We start from the raw sequence: 20,882 nt of genomic DNA on the forward strand, positions 1-20,882 counted from the left end.
GTAACTCCTGCATTGACTCTAGCCTGAGAATTTAACCAAACCAAAGCCATGCTGTATAGGCAAGCCAGCTCAGGCAAAGAGTAATGCCACTAGGTAACCTTGGAAGTGACTTCCCCAAGAATCTTGGTCTCTCTTCCATCCAGAGGGTCCCAAGATAAAAGGCTAAGCCTGGCCTCATTCACCATGCCAACCTGAGCCACCTTCTCCAGAATGAAACCCCAACCCTGGCACTTTGCTGTCCCCATTTTTTGGCATCATTCCTTGCCAATCGAGCGGATTCCCACCCCTCCTCGAAGACACTGTGGGAGCTTCAAGACCTTAGAGAGTTGGGAAAGCAAATACCTCACTCAAACATCACCCTTCATGCCATCAATCAAGCCAAACACAGAAAATGAAGAAGTAAAAAGGACTTTGAGTCTCAGAAATTGAGATCCTGGAGACATGAGTTCAGAGTTTGGCTTAGCAGTCTGAAGACGGCAGGGGAGAGGAGGGCTTCACCTGGCAAGCAGTGCTCATTTGCTACAAAGCAGTAAAATTCCTTTGGTAGGAAAATTGCATTGAATGTTGAAGAGGGGCAAGGGGCTAGGCTGGGCCTAATGATTGCAGGTCCATAATCAAAGCTACACAGGGAAACTGAGGCAGGAACATCACAACTCGGGACTGACTGAGCTACAGAGCAGCAAGTACAACATCAGCCTAGGAAACTCAGCAAGGCATGGACTCAAAACGTAAAAAGTTAAAGAGATCAGGAATGTAACTTGTGGTAGAATACTTGCCTATGAGTGGCCCTGGATTTGATCCTCAGTACAGGGGTTCGGTAGGTAGTGGGGCCTAACAGGAGTAATAGCCGAAGGAAATCAATGAAAGAGTTACATTCTTAGTAAGCATGTTCACAAAACGAGAGTTCAATGTCATCTCCTAGTACGTCTTCAGTCTCTGGGCACAATAAACTGGGCTGGTTGTACCAGATGTTCCAGATGCCTGTAGTCAGTCAGAGGGTGGAGGAGGCTGAGGTTCACATTCCCAGGCAGAGCCGGCCATGTGAGTAAACTGCCTTATAGGAAAACGTCTCTATGTGTGGCTTTCATTGTGACCCCTCCTCTTCCTCTCCCCATGATACAGATGAGAAGACTGAGCCCCAAGACAGGCAAGACTTGCCCAACACTCAGAGACCAGATCAACAATGCAGGCAGAACTAGACCCAAATTTCTAACACAAGGAACCCCTGCTCTCTGCTCTTGCATAAGTACCCCTTGGCCTAAGGACATCAGGCAGGGGGTGGGAGGGTGGGGCCCAGATCAGGGAGGCACAAGCCACCTGGTCACCCTCGAGTCCTCTTCCTCTGACTCAACTGCTCTGACATCTCTGTGGCTGTAAGTGTTAATTGGGGGGCCTCTGAGCCCTGAGCTTATTGAGTGCCACGAAAGAAACATGAGAGTCCAGAGCTCCCTCCTCCTGGTAGTCCTTCTGGTTTTGGAGACTCAGCGGCATGTTGTCTTGTGTAGGAAGAAGGGAGGTGAGTGTCATGAGTCCCTGTGTTCTTGCCAGGTGCTTTCTGCCTTTCTATGGAGAGTGGGAACTGTGGGAAAGCCGGTGATGAGTGAGATGTGTGTGTGTGTGTGTGTGTGTGTGTCTGTGTCTGTGTCTGTCTGTCTGTCTGTCTGTCTGCCTCAGTGCTCCCAGGAACCTGCATTTTGCACCAGGCTTGTTCGAGTTTGCGTCTTTACCTGTCAACTTGCCTGTGCCTACATTCACACCTGAATGTTTTTAAGGACACACGGCTATTTCTGTGTACGTATGTGCCTTCGTTCCTGTCTGAGCAGGCCTCTGTAGACATATGCTTATTGTGCCCAGGCTTATGGACATGATGCATGTGTCATGGTGCCTCTCTGTCTGGGGGAAACATTACGTGATTCCACCAGTAGGGGTTGTGGACTTAAGTCACCAACAAGGGACTTGGGAGTTAGGCATGAGGCTGCTGGGATCTGGGGTCTGATGGGAGGAATCTCTACCTTTGTCTCTCTTCTTCCTTTCTCCAGCTTCAGTCCATCCCCATCCCTGAGGAAGCTCGGGTTGGTATGTTGACAGGGAGGGAGGCGTAGAGGCTCTTACACAGGTGGCTCCCTGTCTAGGCGAGGCCTTTCCTCCATCCTCCTCTGAGGCTGGTGTGATTTGACCTACGTTCACTTCTGGAGAGTTAGCCCTGCTTTAGGGGAAAAGTATACAAATGGTGACAGAAACCCTTACTCCAAGGCTGGGGAAGCCTGTGCCATGTAGGAAGATGAAGATAGCAGGATTTACATGGTGCCCACTCCCCTAAGCCTGGATTATGCCTTGCTCAGAAGCACAGAGGAGGAGGCTTGGAGAGCCCCTGCTGAGAAACTGAGGGGTCCTAGGAGAACAGTCCTGACACCACACCCAGGGTGAGACCTGGCTCTACCAGAGCCTGAGCCTGCTCTACCTGGTCAGGTGTGACACCCTTTCATGTCACTCATCCTTTCCTGGTTTCCCTCCCATGAGGCATCTGCCTGGCTCTCGGTAGAATTTCAGACACTGGCAGAAGGCAACAGGGCTTAGGGAAGGAGAGCATTAGCTCGTCTCAGTGGAGACGAAATGTCAGGTGTTGGCAGTTTGGTAATTCCATTTAGAGAGCTGTGTGTGTATTCAGGGCGAGGAGTGCTCACGCACCTGACTTCACCTGTGTAGCTGACTACATTGATTTAACCATGCCCAGGTATGGCTGCTACTCAGGTATGGAGTCTATACATCAGCTGGGGTGTGTGTGTGTGTCTGTGTGTGTGTGTGTGTGACAGAGAATGTGTCACAAGTAGAAACCTGTGTGTGGAGGGAAGGTTAGGAGAGTAGCCATGGCACTGTGACTACTCAGAGCCCTGCACACCTCTCTGTACAATCCAAACTTTTACATCTCCATATTGTGGCACCGACAGTTTGCGTCACTTAAAATGTTAACTTTCTGCCCGCTCCCTGTCAGTCTAATCCTTGAAGCCCAACCCCAGGGTCCTCTTCTAGTTCCCTTCCTCTCACCCCACACACACTCCACACACTCCACACACTCCACACACTCCACACACTCCACACACTCCACACACTCCTCACACTCCACACACTCCACACACTTCACACACTACACACACTACACACACTATACACATACTAGAGAGTCAACTTCCTCTACTAGAATTCAGGCAGCTCCATTCAGCCCACTCTCTGAGGCCTGAGCACCTGTGTAAGCACCTGGGCTGTAAGTTTGGTATTAAATCCTGGCCTGTAGATAGTCTTCAAAGGATACCCTTCTCCCCTCCCAAATACCACACATCCCTCCCCAAAGAGACATTCCTCAGAATGTGTGCTCCTACCCAGGCTAAGCAGCTCACATGCCAGCAGGGGGCAGCAGTTCAATTTAAACCACCAGTTTAGGAACTAAACCAGACACAGAACACACCTACTATGTGCACAGCCCGTGCCCAGGCAGGGACAGAGAGAGGAGAAGGTTGACACCCAGGCAAATGGAGTAATCTGGACTCTAAGCAAGAAAGTGGGAGCTTCCACTGGGCTGGGACATCTGGTGCTGGGTAGGTTGCAGGAGAGAGTCAGGGAGAACTTCCGGAAAAGGGCCCCAGGGGATTACATTCATAGTTCTGGATCCAATTGAAGCATCTGTGATGTTAGACTGAGCTGAAGTCCCAGGACCAGCCCCATCTCTATAGCTCAAAGCAGCCAAGGCAGAACATAAAGACTAAAGAGTGCCAGAGAATCTTAGCCCAGCTCAGGCCACTGTGGGTTAGGCTGGTCACTCTCCTTAACAGGCTTTAATTTCTACCTCCATAGAAGACTTCCAACTTGTATATGAAATCTCAATAAGAAGACTGATTAGGTCAACTGCAGGTCAGAGCATTCCAGAGCTTTTGGGAGGTGGGAAGGGGGGAGAGGTTCAGAGACTTGAATCTATGCTATGCCTCTTCCAACAGAGATTGGCACAGCAGCGTGGATGTGTCAGGGTGGCGAGCAGAGAGCACATATGCAACACTGGGCCTCCCTTCAAATCCCTCTCTTTCCAACAGTCACTAAGCCCCTAGCACTGTGCACTGGGCTGTGCCTATGATGAACAAGGCAAGCGGGTAACAAACCTCCACCTCTAGCCGGGGAGAGGAACAGACAGTTGTGGGCACACACCGCAGTGCTGACCCAGCTCTATGGGTTCAGAGAAGCAGGGCCTTAAGAAGAGGGAACCTTTCAACTGAAATCAATACACTGATCAAGTGGCCAGAGTGGGAACAGGTGCCAGGCCAAACCTTTCAGAGAGCGCTGGCTCATAGCAGCTCAGGAGTGATAGAGAGCGAGGCCAGGGAGGTTCGGGTGGGCAGGGGAAGACTACCACAGTCCAGTCTGAGGTGGATAATTTGTGTGCGTGTGCATGTGTGTGCACACATGTAGGTATGTCTGTACAGGTGCACACGGGCACATACATATGTGGAGGACAACTATCTAGGGTGTCATTTCTCGGGTGCCAACCTCCTTGTTAAAACAGCTTCTCATTAACCTTGAATTCATCCAGTGGGCCAGGCTGGCGGGTCAGCAAACCTCAGAGATCAACCCACCTCCCTGGGGCTGGGGTTAAAAGTGCATACCCCTCCCCTTTTTCTTTTTATTTGTTTAGTTTTGTTGTTTGTTTTTTAACAGAGGCCTTGAGGATCAAACTCAGGTCCTAATCTTAGCTGATTGATCTCCATAGCCTGAGGGTTTTCATTTCAATTTTTCTTATCTATTATGCCACCCGAGTGTCAAATTAGCCCTAGATAGTAGACAATCTATAAAACTCATCCTGGTGGCAAGCAAGAAATAAGAGACTGAGATATTCGATCCTGCAATCCTTACACAACCCTGAGCTGCATCTGGTTAAGTGACGTCAGGGTTCTCTTACAGACAAATTGGGGGGCTGCCCACCAGATGACGGGCCCTGCCATCAGATGATTCCCCCTCAGTGTGCGAATGACTACCAGTGCCCTTCTTCTTGGAAGTGCTGCCCCCGATCCTGCTACCTCCAGTGTGTCCCTAGAGTCTTTGGTAAGTGCCCTCCCCACTGTGCCAATGCCCAAACCTCAAGCCCCAGGATTGGTGGGCACAAGCAAGACTCATCCAAGCCCCTGTATTGCAGTAAAGCTGGGCAAATGCCCCGTGGATCAACTCCGCTGCCTTAGTCCCAAGAAGCACATGTGTAACAAAGACTTGGACTGCTCAGGCAAGAAGCGGTGCTGTGTCAGCGCCTGTGGCCGGGACTGCCGAGACCCCAGCAAAGGTGCCATTTCACCCTCCCCTCCCACCCAGCTCTGGGATGTCCTTCCAGGTCAATAATCTCAGCAGGATACCTTCCTCAGAAGTGAGCCCTCTCCCTCCCCTAAATGGACCGAGCCGGAGAAGGAGAGTGCAAGGGCTTCCGTTAGCAAGGCAGAGGAACTGGGTTCCTCAGGTCTCTTAGGGAGAGTGCCATGCCACTCTGGATATCAGTTTGCCCTTCTGAAGGAGGCTGGGGAGGCCTGTCTCAGCATCCATCTGAGTTGGAATGATAGGATCTAAACAGAGGAGTCAGACTCGGAGTCTTGTTACAAAAGAGGGGTTAACCCTTTCTTTCCCTTTCTTTAGGCTAATTCTGGCTTAGGATCCATGGCTCTGCACCCCGGGTGTGGGTGTGGTTCTCACCAGGAAGAGATTATGATGTGGGGGCCAGGGAGTCTGCGACCCAGATCATCTCTCCAGAGACAGTTGTAACCTTCTGACAAACACTGGCCTGTTGTCACCTCCCTTACAACTCATGCCTCCTGCGTTCTCCTCTGAGTGCCAAGGTCCGCACCGGATCTCAAAGACATAGCTCGTCTTGGCGCCACCATCCCACCCCACCATCATGCCAGGCTCCCACCCTCCCTCATAACCATTTTATATCTCTCTGTTCATTGTTCCCTCCACTCAAAACGCCAAGTCAGGCAGCTGCTTCTCTCTGAGCCCTGAACCCACCTTCAGACAGTCCTCCCCCCAAAATGTGTGTCCGGCAAGAATTTTCCAAACATCAGTCCATCCACACATGCTTCCTTCCCCAGCATTCCTGCAGAACCACCCCGTATTGGGTAAAGTTGTGTGAAGTACCCTCGTACACCTTACTTAATGTCTCCGTTTAAATGGTTCACTTTTGGATGTAACAATTCATTGCCGGGGGTGATGTCGGGGGAGGGGAGGAGAGAGGAGGTTTGGTGTCTCTGAGGTAAATAAGATTTGCAAGATCACAGGCCAGAGACAGCGTGAAACTTCAAAACCAAGTGCAATGAAACCAGTAATTCCACTGAGTTCACCCATGCTTGATTTAAATAATACCATTAAACTCTAGCTAGATACCCCGCCCGCCAAGGCGGAGCCTGACTCTGCTGTAATAGATGGAGATCAGCAAAGATTAAAGAAATGTCAAGAGATGCAGGATTCTGACTGAGACAGCTTCCTGGCAGAGTCAGGGGCAAAAAGAGAGCCTCTCACCCAGGGAGTCGATGCCGCTTCACACTGCAGCCAAATGCTTGCTAAGACCATTTGGATTGTCCCATATCCAGGGAAAGGCGCTCCAGCGGTTGGGGTGTCATGTGTAGAGTACATCTGTCTCCACTACTGGGCTGTGTCTCACTTGTCTTGATTTCCCAGTGGCCTAGCCTACAGTCAGGGCCAAATAAGGGTTTCTTGAGCAGACTCATCAAGGGTCCATGCATCCCTTGGACCCAGACAGCTGAGAAAGGAGGCACCACCACCCTTTCTTTGCTGAGAACCCTTTTGTCTGCTAGACTTGGGGCAGGCTACCATGGAGTGGACTTAGGAATTGTGCCTCTTCTGTCCTGTTCTGGTGGCCTTGTGGTGTAACCCAGGCGAACAGGTCACCACTTCCTTTTGCAGTCCGAAGATGGAGAGAGTGCCACTTTCTGGCCACTACAACCCTTCTCACTAGATTCAAATGCCCCAGCTATTGACTCATAGTAACAGTTGCCAGCAACATGGATCCAAAGGTGACATGCAAGAAAAAGAAAACTCTCTGCAGTCACGGAATCTGTGAGCTTCTGGATGTTTCTGAGCCTCCTTCTGGGCCTCGGTTTCTCCTCCCACCACAGTAACACAGATGATATAGGGGATCATAGTCTCTGCCCACTGTGTCCCTTCTCGTCCACAGACTCCCTAGATGGTGTGTGTCCCACCTGTAGTCTGTAAATTGCCAGCTTGGCAGAGCCTAGAATTACCTGACAGACAAGCTTCTGGACATTATCCTGATATGCTAATTGATGTAGGAAGAACCACTTGGGTTGTGGGTGGGATGCTTCCCTAGGTATTGGATCCTGGACTAGACAAAATGAAGCAAGTTGAGCATAGCATGGACAAGTCCATCACTCCCTTCTGAATGCAAATGTACTGTAAGCAGCTGCTTCCACCTCCTGCCGCCTTCTCCTCCCCACCATAAAGGTTTAGTCACAGCAACAGAAGAGAAGGTAAAACACCCCCCCCCCAATCTAGAGCCTGGCTGGGAACCTGTTTGGATAGGCTAATAGCCACAAGACACCATTCTTCTGGAAGCTTCCAGCCTCTGCCACAAAAAGCACTCACAAAAAGCACTCACCCAGAAGCCAATGGCCTAAAGCTGAGCTATCTCAGCCAAGCCTCACACTTGAGGAGGGGGCATTTAATATTTGTGGCAGGAAGCCATGGGGATATGGGGCTGTTGGTGACACAGCAAAGGTCTGCTAGAAACTGTCTGTTAGTCTGGAGGAAGTGCCTATCCTATGTTTCCCACTTTAAAACACTGTCACACTATTTACTCTGCCACTGCAGAAAGAGGACCTGGTGCTCCCGTTCGACAATGGAGAAGCAGCAGCTTTTAGACCGAGACTTGCCCCAGATCTCAATTGGGAATGTAGCCAGAATTAATATTCAACAATGGCATTCTCTCCCTTAGATAACAATGAACCCAGACAAAAGCTAAACACTACGGAGTCCCCACCCTGGACCCCCGTATCCTTTCACTCACAGGGACAAATCCCACTGAAGCCTCACAGCCCCACCTGGTCCTGTTTCACAAACGGAGAGAACCGCAGTCCAAAGAGACTAATTTAGACAGTCAAACAAGTCACGGTACTAGATCTAGGAACGACTCATAACACTTGCGACCTGAATCTTTAGATCCCTATTAAGAAATTACAGTAGGTTTTAGAAGAGTCCATCCACCCTTAACAACAGTGTACACAGATGAAAAAAGAGGCTCAAACAGCTCCAAGAAGTTTGTGTGAACAGGCTGTCATAGACATCAGAACCCTGTTGATTCACATCTGAGCATCCTGGGTTTCATGCTTGAGGGAGAGGAGGATGAAAACTCAAGAGACTCAGGAAGGAAGCTCCCATACAAACCAGTTAAAATTTGGAGACCAACAGTTCCATGTCTTTCTGGGGGATCCAGATCTGAGCTATGTTCCCTGGAGTGACAGGAGGTGGCGAATCACAGACTGTGACTTTTCTAACTATAGGGGGAATCTCCATACGCTGTCGCTGTCTCTACTCCAGTTCCTGGCCCACTCACCACTCACCATCTGCTCCTTGGAGACTTAGCCCTGTCTCTGCAGTGTCTCCTCAGTTCTCAGCTGCCAAACCCCTGCTGCAAACCCAGTGCCTCCCTCCACTGCGCTTGTGGAAATTGTCCTGGCATGCCAAGAACCTGGTTCCTTCACCAAGGCTAATCTTGCTTTCTTTCCTTCCTTATTCTTTCAATAGTGCCTCACACACTCCAGTGGATGAGATAAAGGCCCAGTTAGCATCTTCACAATATACACCAGTCTGCAAAGGCCTGAGAGGCTACTGGAGGCCAAGAGAGGCCTAATTCATCCTGGAAGCTCTCCGAGCCTGAGCCTTCAGTTTCAGTGGGAGTGAGAAAGTGCCCTCCGCTCCCTCCTTTCCAGCATTAGTGTCTCCAGTTAGAAATACTGTCCATACGGCTCAGCTAGCCACTGGAATGCTTCTGGAATTCTACATGTTTCCCAGGGCAACACAGGGGCAGAAACAAGAAATGTTAGTTCATCCATGACCCCGTATATCTGTGCATTTTAATAACATTCTATAATGATTTTGAAAGGTAAATTAACTTAATTTTTCCCCTTCTTGGCTTCCTTTCATCAGGAGATGTCCATGTAACTCAATGGGCCAATCAGAAGTAGAAATCAGTCCATTGGGTAGGCTTTCCTAGGAAGCCATTATTGATCCCACTAATAAGACAAAGCCAGCCTTTGCTTCTTCCCTGTGAACCCTTCACAGTTCCAGAAAGGTGGCTGCAACCTAGAGAGATGTCTTGGTTGGGTTCCCCCAGGAAGAATCTTGTCATAAAGATTCATTTGATGGTGCTGATTTAGAAGTGTTCCCCAGGGCCATGTGTGTGTGTGTGTGTGTGTGTGTGTGTGTGTGTGTGTCAGAAAGAGAAGAGGCTCATGAGAATGTGACAGTGGGCAAAGCCCACGGGGCCAAAGCAGAAACAAGTGTTGCTCTTACTTTGACTCTCCCCTTGGCAGCCTTGGGAAGGTTTAACAAACAGCCACAGACTGTAGCTTGTCCAAAGGGAAAACGTCCCAGGAGCCAGTGTGCACAAAAGGCTAATGGATCTTCCAGGGGCTGTGCGTAGAGCATCAGCATCCTTCACCTCTGGGGTGAGGGCCCCACCGAGAACGGAGGGAGGAATCACAAGGAGCTGGCCTTGAGTGCTGCTAATGGGCAGCTGTGTCTGCTGCAAAAGGCAGGCTCATCTCTAGTGAAGTCACTGGGAAGCCATTTCTGTTCCTGCAGCTAAGTCAGCCTGAGAAAGGAAAAGGCAGGAAAAGTTATTTGTGGGGATAGCAAGCATGTGCTAACCCACTCTGAAATCTGGAAGAAGATACTCTTCCCATTTTGCACATAAAGAAGAGAAAAGGCCAAGAAGAGACACTTGGCCCAAGGTCACACAGGAATCCAGTGGCAAAGACATTATCTATTTCTGGGTAACAATTTGCCACCAATTGAAGTGGACTAATCAATACACACTTATTAGGTCATGGTTTCCTGGAGTTAAGAAACCTGGCCCAGGTCCTGTGTTCCCGGAGGTTGCAGCCACATGTCTGCCTGGGTGGGAGTCTTCTCTGAGCCTCAGCTAGAGAAGGCCCTGCTGGCCAGCATTTGCTGGCGGCATTTCAGCTCAGGAGGGTGAAGGAACTAAATACTCAGCTGGCAGTGGCCAGAAGTCACTCACAGTCCCTTGCCCTTCCAGAATGGAAACTTCCTGAAAACCAGTAGAAGTCATAATCTTACGAAGTCCAATCACAGAAGGAACATGGCCTCACCATACCCTAGAAGCAAATCAGTAAGTCACATACACTCAAGTATACACTTAAAATAACACATATACACACGTACACTAACACAATCAAGTACACACACACTCACATACACTAACACACATACTCTAACAGCTTATACACACATACATACTAACACACACGTCTACACACATGCACACATGAATGAGTACAGAGTCTATCTATACCACTCACGGACATCTGCTCTACAGAAATGGTGAGATGACACATTCGTAAGGTTGGCAGCTGCTGGTGATTTGTAACAATGCAAACAACAAAAAAACTAGTATAATAATTTTTAAAGACTTAACCCAAAAGTAAATACAGAAAATATCTCACTGTTAATTTCTTTATTGATACCATGTTAAAATTATATCTGGGATATATTAGGTTAAATAAAAGACATTGTTTTTTAAGACTCATTTTTTTCCCTTTTTCAAAAGATAGTTGTTTGTGTGTATGGGTATTTTGTCTGCGTGTTTATCTGTGCACCAGAAGAAGGCATCAGCTCCCATGGGACTATAGTTAGAGACAGTTGTAGGCTGTCATGCAGGTGCTGGGAACTGAACCTAGGTTCTCTGGAAGAGCAGCCAGTGCTCTTAATTGCTGAGCCATCTCTCCAGCCCTCTTTTTTATATTTTTAATGCTGATGTTAGAAAAAACAACTGAGGGCTGGAGAGATGGCTCAGAAGTTAAGAGCACTGACTGTTCTTCCAGAGGCTCTGAGTTCAATTTCCAGCAACCACATGGCAGCTCACAACCATCTGTAATGGGATCCTATGCTCTCTTCTGGTGTGTCTGAGGACAGAAACAGTATATTCATATACATTAAACAAACAAACAAACAAACAAAATAAATCTTAAAAAAGAAAAAAATAACTGAGATAGTATCTCATGTAATCCAGCTGACCTGGAACTCATTATTCAACCAAGAATTGAACTTCTAATTACTCCACCTTCGCCTCCTGACTGTTGGGATCCCCCCACCTCCACCCCCTGGCTGCTGGAATTACAGCTATAAACCACAGTGCTTGGTTTACACAGTACTCCGGGGCTTCATACCCAACAGGCAAGCACTCTGCCAACTGAGCCTCATTCCAAGTTCAGAACTTGTAAATGACAAAGAGAGATCACCGTGCCTCTGATGTTCACTTGGTGTAAACTTCAGCCCCCACGTGTCCTAGAGACTTCTCAAGCCCTACACCTCCAGTTGAGGATTAAGATCCCACCCACCCAACAGGTACATTCACATGCTGAGTGAGATGGGATGGGCCCAAAAGAGGTGCTCAATCAATATTGGTGATTATTAAGAGTGAAGGAACACACACAGCAGCCGCCCAGAGAAACGCTGGAGGATGATGGAGGCTCTCTAAGTTTTCAACACGGCTGTCAGGCCCGCAGCCCTCCTCCACATAGGAAGTGATCAGGACTGTCTAGGTCAGTTCTGAGCCTCCAGGACAGAAGGACGGTTTCTGGCTTCACAACTCACTTGGAAAAAGAATATACTAGATCCTACTCGGGCACAACCCGGGGCTCCAAGGAGACCAAGCAGCCTCCCCCACCTCCTAACTCAGACCTCCACAGTCTGAGCAAGTACCTGGGTGGCACCTATAAAATCAGAAGCTGAAGAGCTTGTCCCTGCCAAGTTTGTGTTAAACATGACTGGACTAAGTCCCCTGAAACAGTGCCTGGCATATATTAATCACTAAAAAGTAAATCCTGGTCGCTGCCATTCCTGGGACAGAGGTTAAAACCTTTTTCCAAAGGTGTCCCCGTTCCCTAACCGGCCCATCCTTCCAGGCTCTGACTTTGAAAGATGCTCCCAGCTGTTAGGCCCCCATCCATCCCAGGCAAGAATAGAAACCACCGCCTCCGGCCGCCCGCGGCCTCCCTCCCTCCCCTCCGGCAGCGATCGATGCGGCCTCAGCCGCGGGGGACGGGAACACAGGAAAGGAGGGGGCTGCGGGTCTTCCGCAGTAGTGAGGCGCAGTGGGGCCTCGGGGCAGAAAACAGCCCGGCGGCGACTTAGGGTACAGACGCGCTGGAATCCGGAGGCCAAGACAGGTAAGGAGCCTCCCGCGGGGAGGGGCGTGGCTGGGAGCGTGGGGGGGTGTGCCCTGCGGATTCTTATTTAGGAGACCCCCCAAGGCGGAATATCGTGACAGGGCTGGTCTTGCTTACACATTTTGTAAGATGGGATTTAGAAAACCTAGGTGGTGTTAGGATAAAACTGAGTGCTCGGTGTGTAGGGAGCTCAGGGAAGCGGCCAAACACGCAGAGGGTGCTCACAAAAAGTATCAAGAGTGCTGAGTCGGTCCCCTGAGAGACCCACAGACAGCCTGCATGATCTTGAATAAGTTACCCAGCCTTTCTAACTGACCGGGATTCTTAACAAGAAATGTTTGCTGAATTAATCATCCTAATTCATAGAGCAGGGAAGTGCGTGGCAGACGGGGGAATTGACCCAAAACAGGGCTTCTAATGGATGATGGAAGTGTACAAAAAACTATGTGTTTTGATGCCAACGCCAATAGAGAATGCAAGTGATGCACCAGTTATGGGCCAGGACTGCGCTACCAGAAACACCATGTTTGTTTAATCCTCAGAGTGTCTCCAGTGCAGTCCAGACTGCAGAGGAGGGAACCAATGGCTCGGAGAGGGTGATGGACCGCTCAGGCCAACGGCTAGCAAGTGACAAAGTCAGAATTTGAAAAAGAATGGAGAAGAGCTTGATCATCCACAGTGGCATGCATGCCCTCCATTCTAGGTAAGAGAGCTATGCCCAGTCAAGAGACTGGCCTGGGTCAGCACAGCAGCCAAGCCAAGGATGGGATCCCAATCCACAGTGTTAGTGAAGGGCATCCGGGCGGTGTGCCCTCCTTCCCCATCCCCTGGGAGAAGGCATTACTGACCCTTAATTACAGATGAGATTACACAGTTTCACAGAGCAGGGGTAAGTCAGTAGGTAAGTTAAAGGAGGATCAGGGGTCAGTGGACAGTGGAAAAAATCTTGCATTTCTGGAATATCCACCGAAGCTAGACAGTTTCCACAAACCGTCTTTTGTCTTTTTTTCTTTTTTCTTTCTTTCTTTTCTTTCTTTCTTTCTTTCTTTTTTTTTTGTTTTTGTTTTTTTGGTTTTTTGAGACAGGGTTTCTCTGTGTAGCCCTGGCTGTCCTGGAACTCACTCTGTAGACCAGGCTGGCCTCGAACTCAGAAATCCACCTGCCTCTGCCTCCCAAGTGCTGGGATTAAAGGCGTGTGCCACCACCGCCCGGCTTTTCTTTTTTTGTTTGTTTGTTTTTGTTTGTTTTGTTTGTTTTGTTTGATTTTTTTTTGTTTTTGTTTTTCCACAAACCGTCTTAACCCCTGGCTACTTCTGGAATGTGTGCTACTGTCTGCATGTGTATTCTGCAGGAAACTAAGATCTAGAGAATCAACATTTTAGTCAAGGGCCAGGTCCATTAAGGACAAAGTTAAATTCCAGCTTGAGAGACTCAAATAGACAGTGACATAGGCGAATAATTTAACAAAGTGATCCACACTTTTAAGTCTATATTCTGATCACTGCTGGGAAGGCTAATGGGAAATATGCAACTAAGGTAACACAGAACCAAGGTTCAAGGTCAGGTCTGAAGGACACCACAGGTGTATTATTACATAGTCTATGCCAGGAGCTCTCAAACTTGACCACGTACTAGAATTACCCTCCAGGCTTCTAAAAACAGACTGGCGAGGTGCACTGGTGCATGTCTGGAATCTCGACACTCAGGAGACTGGGGTACCAGGATCAAAAGTTTGATATCAGTCTCATTGAGCTGCATGTGAGATCATGTATCCAAAATAAATAGATAGATAGATAGATATGATAGATAGATAGATGATTGATAGATGATAGATAGATAGATATGATAGATAGGTAGATATGAAAACCCGGAGTGTGTGCTCCTACTTCAGAAGTTCTGTATCATCAAAACCAAGGCAGACTGAGACTCTACATCCTGTGATGCAGAGTATTTCTGGAGTATTCTGTGACGGTCTTCTTACAGGGAACACACCCTGAGAATCAAGAGTCTCAACTGACTTTCTTTCTTTCTTTCTTTCTTTCTTTTTTTTTTTTTTTTTTTGAGACAGTGTTTCTCTGTGTAGCCCTGGAACTCACTCTGTAGACCAGGCTGGTCTCGAACTCAGAAATCCGCCTCCCTCTGCCTCCCTAAGTGCTGGGATTAAAGGCGTGCGCCACCACTGACCGGCTCAACTGACTTTCTTAATAGTCGTAGGTAATAAGCCTTAACTATTCCCATCTACAGAGGAGGATACTGAGGATCAGAAGAGCCACCGTGGACATTTGGCTTCTTAAATCCAAGCTTGTCCAGAAAAGAGAGATGTCCTATTCGAGTCCCTAGAAGATGCCAGGCCATCCCGCCAGCCCATCACTTAAATAGCCCTGCAAGGTAGGCCTCCTCATTTGTTGTGTCTCCCTGGAGGAGACAAACTGGAAGTGGGGCTGGATGGGTCATATAGTCGAAGTTACCCAATCTAGGGAGTGAAGGATATTCAGACCCAGGCCTGACTTAAGTCCAGGGGCCATTCGACCTCTGGGTACCTACTGCATCCCTGGCGCTTCAAGTCTCCAGCACTGTGGATGGAGCCGGGGATTTTAACCAACAGGGAGGCACGCTGTGTAGCCATGGTGAGCGAGTTTCCGGGTCCGGGTTCTCGGGTCCCCTGGTGGCCAAGAGACGAGGCGCTGCGCGTGAACGTAGGCGGAGTGCGGCGGCTGCTGAGCGCGCGCGCCCTCGCGCGCTTCCCGGGCACGCGCCTGGGCCGCCTACAGGCGGCGGCGTCCGAGGAGCAGGCACGGCGCCTGTGCGACGACTACGACGCAGCGGCACGCGAGTTCTACTTCGATCGGCACCCGGGCTTCTTCCTCGGCCTCCTGCACTTCTACCGCACCGGGCATCTGCACGTGCTGGACGAGCTGTGCGTCTTCGCCTTCGGCCAGGAGGCTGACTATTGGGGCCTGGGCGAGAACGCGCTGGCCACGTGCTGCCGCGCGCGCTACCTGGAGCGGCGTGTGGCGCGGCCTCGCGCCTGGGACGAGGACAGCGACGCGCCGAGCAGCGTGGACCCTTGTCCCGACGAGATCTCCGACGTGCAGCGGGAGCTGGCGCGCTACGGTGCGGCCCGCTGTGGCCGCCTGCGCCGTCGCCTCTGGCTCACCATGGAGAACCCCGGCTACTCGCTGCCCAGCAAGCTCTTCAGCTGCGTGTCCATCGGCGTGGTGCTCGCCTCCATCGCTGCCATGTGCATCCACAGCCTCCCGGAGTACCAAGCCCGGGAGGCGGCGGCGGCGGTGGCTGCAGTGGCCGCGGGTCACAGCGCAGAGGATGTGCGCGACGACCCGGTGTTACGCCGCCTGGAGTACTTCTGCATCGCCTGGTTCAGCTTCGAGGTATCGTCGCGCCTGCTGCTGGCTCCCAGCACGCGCAACTTCTTCTGCCACCCGCTCAACCTCATCGACATCGTGTCGGTGCTGCCCTTCTATCTCACACTGCTGGCCGGCGCGGCGCTTGGTGACCGGCGCGGAGCCAGCGGGGAGGAGCTCGGCGACCTGGGCAAGGTGGTGCAAGTGTTCCGCCTCATGCGCATCTTCCGAGTGCTCAAGCTGGCTCGCCACTCCACCGGGCTGCGCTCGCTGGGCGCCACGCTCAAGGTAGGACCGCTGAGGCTGGGTTGGGGCAGAGGGAGAAATAAATGTAGGGCATGGTGGGTTAACGGCCGTATTTATAGTCTGGTCACATCCAGGTGCCCATGGACTGAGATGCCACACATTGGGCCCGGAATAAGGCTGAAGGCCAGATAATACGTTCATATTCACCCTGTAGAACCCCACACATAGGTCTCTCTGTAAGGAAGGTCTTGGGGGACCTGGAGTGACGACTCAGTGAAGAGTCCTAACCGATCTTCTAAGGGATCCAGGTTCTGTTTCTAGCACCCACATGTCAGCTCACAACCATCTGTAACTTCAGTTCGGGGCGATACTCTCTTCTGGGCATTACACACATGTGGTGCCCAAATATATACATGGAGGCAAAACACTCCTACAACATAAAATAAATCGAGAGAGAGAGAGAGAGAGAGAGAGAGAGAGAGAGAGAGAGAGAGAGAGAGATATTAAAAGGGGCCTAGTACAGTGGTTCTCAACCTTAACAACACTTTTGAGTTCCTTGTGTTGTGGTGAGCCCCCAAACCATAAAATTATCTTCACTGCTGCTTCATAACTGTAATTTTGCTTCTGTTATGAATCATAACTAATTCTGGAACTAGAGGGTGGCCAAGGGGGTCGTGACACACAGGTTGAGAACCACTGGCTTAGTACCACCTTTTCCCCAGAAGAATAAAGAAAATCTAATATAAAAAAATAAATAGATACAGAAAACAAACTGGAGAGAACCACAGGGCTGGGGAGATAGCTCAGTGGTTGGTTAAGAGTCGGGGAGAGGTAGCTCAGTGGTTAGGAGTTGGGGGTGGGGGGGAGATAGCTCAGTGGTTAGGAGTGGGGGGAAGATAGCTCAGTGGTTAGGAGTGGGTACTGCCTTTACCGAAGACCCCAGTTTGCTTTCTAGCTCCCACATCAGGTGGCTGCCAATCACTTCTGACTGCAGCTCTAATGGACTGCAGCGCTTCTGTGGGTACGGGTACGGTACAACCACGAGCATAATATGCATGTAATTTTAAATAAATCTTTTAAAAATTAAAGTGAACCACTATTGTCCACCTCCCTCCAAAAAGGAAAGAAAGAAAAAAAAGGGAGGAAGGAAAGAGAAAGAAAGGAGAGGGAAAGGCTTTTGATGTACCTGTGAAATATCAAATAAAACATAGTGCAAAGAAATACGCAAAGCAGGATGCTAGCTGGCTTCTCTCCTGGCGCCTTTCTCCCACCGTCATCGGAAGGTACAGGTAGTCACAGGTCACTCAGCCGTACAATAGCCTAGCGCTAACACTCACTGGGCACAGAATGAGTGTGCTGTGCCTTGCCTCTCATCCATTATTGATTAGTCCTTAGGACGACTTCCTCCTGAAGATCCTGTAATTTATTTTCTTCCCGTAAATGAAGATCCTGGGGTGGCTAGACCGGGTTTTATCAGCCTGGTTCAGGGAAGGAGACAACCTGAACAACTTATACCAAAGTCTGATTGTTGGCAGAGGGGACACAGGAAGAGATGTGCAGATTGAGGTGATGAAAGTATCAAACTCTGAACTATGTCTTTCTTTGTCCCATTGGCATTGCAGAGCTTATGAAGGGCTTGTACTGTCCCCACTTTACACATGTGGAAACTGAGGTTCTAAGAGGTGACAGGATTTCTGGGAGACTCTTTAATAAGTGGCAGACCCCAGAGGACAACTCGGCTGTGCCCAGTTCCAGCCTTTTGTGCTCTCCTGAGCCCTAGGCAACCCTGTGAAGAATCCCCAGAAGGCTCTCGGAAGGCAGTCCCTTCCACCATTGATGGCATGGCAATTTACAAGTCCTAATGCATTAGGCAGCCAGGAGACTAGGCGCTAGCATGTGACCTGGGAAGACTCCTGGGTGCTAGGTAGGTACAGGGAAATATGTTATCCAGACCCCTTTAACTCTTCACCCTATAGTAGAGCCCTTTGCTCCCCAAACCTTGCTACTTTGCAGAGAACCAGAGCTTGGTGCTCCTAGCTTTGCCTATAAGGAGGGAGAAGGGTAATAACCAAGGCTGTTCGAATCAAGACACAGGCATAGCATTGTGTGTGTGTGTGTGTGTGTGTGTGTGTGTGTGTGTGTTAGGGGGGTGACTTGCTACTAAAGAGAGGTCCCAGACCATCAACAGCCTCCTCAGCACCCAGAAGTTTGCCAGGAAGACAGAATCTCTGGTTCTAACCACAGACCTACTTAATTGAGTTCTGGCTTTTTAAACAGACTCCTACATAATTACAGTTTGAGAGACCCTGCTGTAGACAAGGGGCATCACTCGAGGAGGGAAGTGGTTTTTGTTGTTGTTGTTGTTGTTCTGTGAGATAGCAGACCTTATCCCTGGCCTGTATGCATGCATGCCAGCTGTCTCCACTGTGACAACCAAATATGTCCCCAAGTATTTCCAACTGTCCCTGGTGGGCAAGGGAAGCCGAATTCCCTGGTTTGAGAACCAGATGCCCATACACAAATATTCTTTAAATGACCTAGGGAACTCATATCCTATCGGTTACCTTGAGGGGCAGACAATATTTCTGTACTTGTCAGAAATGTTGTAGAGCGATTCAGAGCAGGAAGCCAACTCTTTGCATTATGAAATATCAACTGTGGTAGTCTTGGTTCTACAAGAGCATACAACCATCAGGATCTGAATTAGTGTGGTCAAGCATGCGCCATGTACACAGAAATAAGGCCTGTGATCACTCATAGGGAGTTTTGTTGCTTAATGTAGTAGGAAGAATGTCCTTCAGAGTCAGGGCCTTGGCTCCAGTCCCACCGTTTGACCTTGGACCTTCCTTTATACTCTGTGAGCCTCTGTTTCTCCTGACACTAGGAGCTATCGGAGTCTGTAAGTCCCGATAGCTCTGACTTGGGTTCATACATTTTCTTTCAGCACAGCTACCGTGAGGTGGGCATCTTACTGCTGTACCTGGCTGTGGGTGTGTCAGTGTTCTCCGGTGTGGCCTACACAGCCGAAGAAGAGAACGAGGGCTTTGACACAATCCCCGCCTGCTGGTGGTGGGGCACCGTGAGCATGACCACAGTGGGCTATGGGGATGTGGTGCCGGAGACTGTGGCTGGCAAGCTGGCGGCCTCGGGCTGCATCCTCGGGGGCATCCTGGTGGTGGCCCTCCCCATCACCATCATCTTCAACAAGTTCTCCCACTTCTACCGACGCCAGAAGGCACTGGAGGCAGCCGTGCGGAGCAGCGGCCAGCGCGAGTTTGAGGATTTGCTGAGCAGTGTTGACGGGGTATCCGACGTGTCTCTGGAAACATCCCGGGAGACTTCTCAGGAGGGGCGCTCTACAGACCTAGAGACCCAAGCCCACAGTGAGCCTGCAAAATCTCACAGTTATTAAAACCAGGGTTCTGCATTCCCTCCCCATAGCCTGGGAAATCAGCTAACAGAGCAGAGTCCTCCCCTGCTTAGTTAGGGTCTTACATGGGAGCAATCCACCTGAACAATGAGACAGGGGCACAGATCTTTCTCAAAAAGCCCAGGGCAGGATAGTACTCTCCTACATTCCACGGGCCCACAGAAAGCCCTCCTCTGAAGTAGGTCTGCACCAAGAGGAGGAAGAGGACATTCTTCATGTGAGTCTTTAGCCCTGTGCTGGCGGATGATCAACCCCATTTCACAGATGAGGGAACTGAGGCTCGGCCAAATGCCACAGAGAACTCAGCTTTCAACGATTTATCTCTTGAAGGAGCTGGGGTCTGAGTCTTTGGAATCTGTGGGACCAGTAGCACAGTCATCTGCCACATCTGCTTCCTGGCGCTGACTTACAGAGAAAGCCTGAATAGACCCTTCTGGGACCCAGACACAGCTCTATACCTGCCACAGGAAAGGTGGCCAACGCCCGTCCCCAGAACTAGATTCTAGCCAATCTGTCACAGCGTGTGACCCAGAGAGAAGGTTACTGAGAAGACCCAGCTCATCTCTGAACTGTTGGTGGCAGAGGGGTGCCTTGCATGCTCCTGTCCCGCTTGAATTTCTTTAGCTTGACACAAGCTAAAGTTATCTGGGAAGAGGAACCTCAGCTGAGGAAATGCCTCCATCAGCTTGCCAGTAGGCAAGCCTGTGGGACATTATCTTGGTTAATGATTAATATGGGAGGGCCCAGCCCACTGTGGGTGGCACCATTCCTAAAGTGGTGGTCCTGGGGTATATAAGAAAGCAGACTGACCAAGCCACGGGAGCAAGGCAGTGGGCGGTGTTCCTCCATGGCCTCTGCTTCAGCTCCTGCCTCAGGGTTCATGTCTTATGTGCCTGCCTTGGCATCTCTCAATGAACCTGGGATATGTAAGCCAAAGAAACCCTTTCCTCTCCAAGGTTTTGGTCACGATCTTTATCACAGTAGTATAAACCTGGCTACCACGGCCTGCATTCTAACCTGGGAAGTTCCCTGTCTATCACACAGAACTCCAACCCTGCCTTGAATAAAGTCTCTGCTTGAGACTCCTGTCCCTCTTATCCAGGGCTGGCCCTGTCATCTTTGATGGAGGTAAATCTTTTATTCTCGCCTGCCAAATCGTCTGTCCCTTTGGCTGAACAAGTTGTGAAGGGGTCCCGTGCCCTTGCCACACACACACTTTTATATGCTGCGAATGAGTACCCCTTTCTATATGATTGGGGCCTCCCTGGGGCCCTATCTGCTCCATCATACTGGGCCTCAAGGTAGAAGACAGCATCTTGGCTCATCCCAGGCAAGGTGGGTATTTAGCACATAGTGCCTAGACTCAGCAGTTGC

The 20,882-nt window shown here is 50.0% G+C and overlaps 2 protein-coding genes across 2 annotated transcripts; both read left to right on the top strand.

Moving 5' to 3' along the window:
* Positions 1-1,431: 1,431 nt before the first annotated feature.
* On the top strand, positions 1,432-13,829 carry Wfdc5 (WAP four-disulfide core domain 5). The gene is made up of 5 exons (XM_028769776.1): positions 1,432-1,516; positions 4,945-5,085; positions 5,177-5,365; positions 12,207-12,470; positions 13,822-13,829. Exons 1-5 carry the CDS (start codon positions 1,432-1,434, stop codon positions 13,827-13,829), a joined length of 687 nt encoding a protein of 228 aa, XP_028625609.1.
* A 1,265-nt stretch (positions 13,830-15,094) lies between these two features.
* Kcns1 (potassium voltage-gated channel modifier subfamily S member 1) lies at positions 15,095-19,490 on the top strand. Its single transcript, XM_028769794.1, has 2 exons — positions 15,095-16,120; positions 19,023-19,490. Exons 1-2 carry the CDS (start codon positions 15,095-15,097, stop codon positions 19,488-19,490), a joined length of 1,494 nt encoding a protein of 497 aa, XP_028625627.1.
* Positions 19,491-20,882: the final 1,392 nt, after the last annotated feature.

This window comes from Grammomys surdaster, unplaced genomic scaffold (genome assembly GCF_004785775.1).
Source record: "Grammomys surdaster isolate TR1022 unplaced genomic scaffold, NIH_TR_1.0 193, whole genome shotgun sequence".
Lineage (NCBI taxonomy): Eukaryota > Metazoa > Chordata > Mammalia > Rodentia > Muridae > Grammomys > Grammomys surdaster.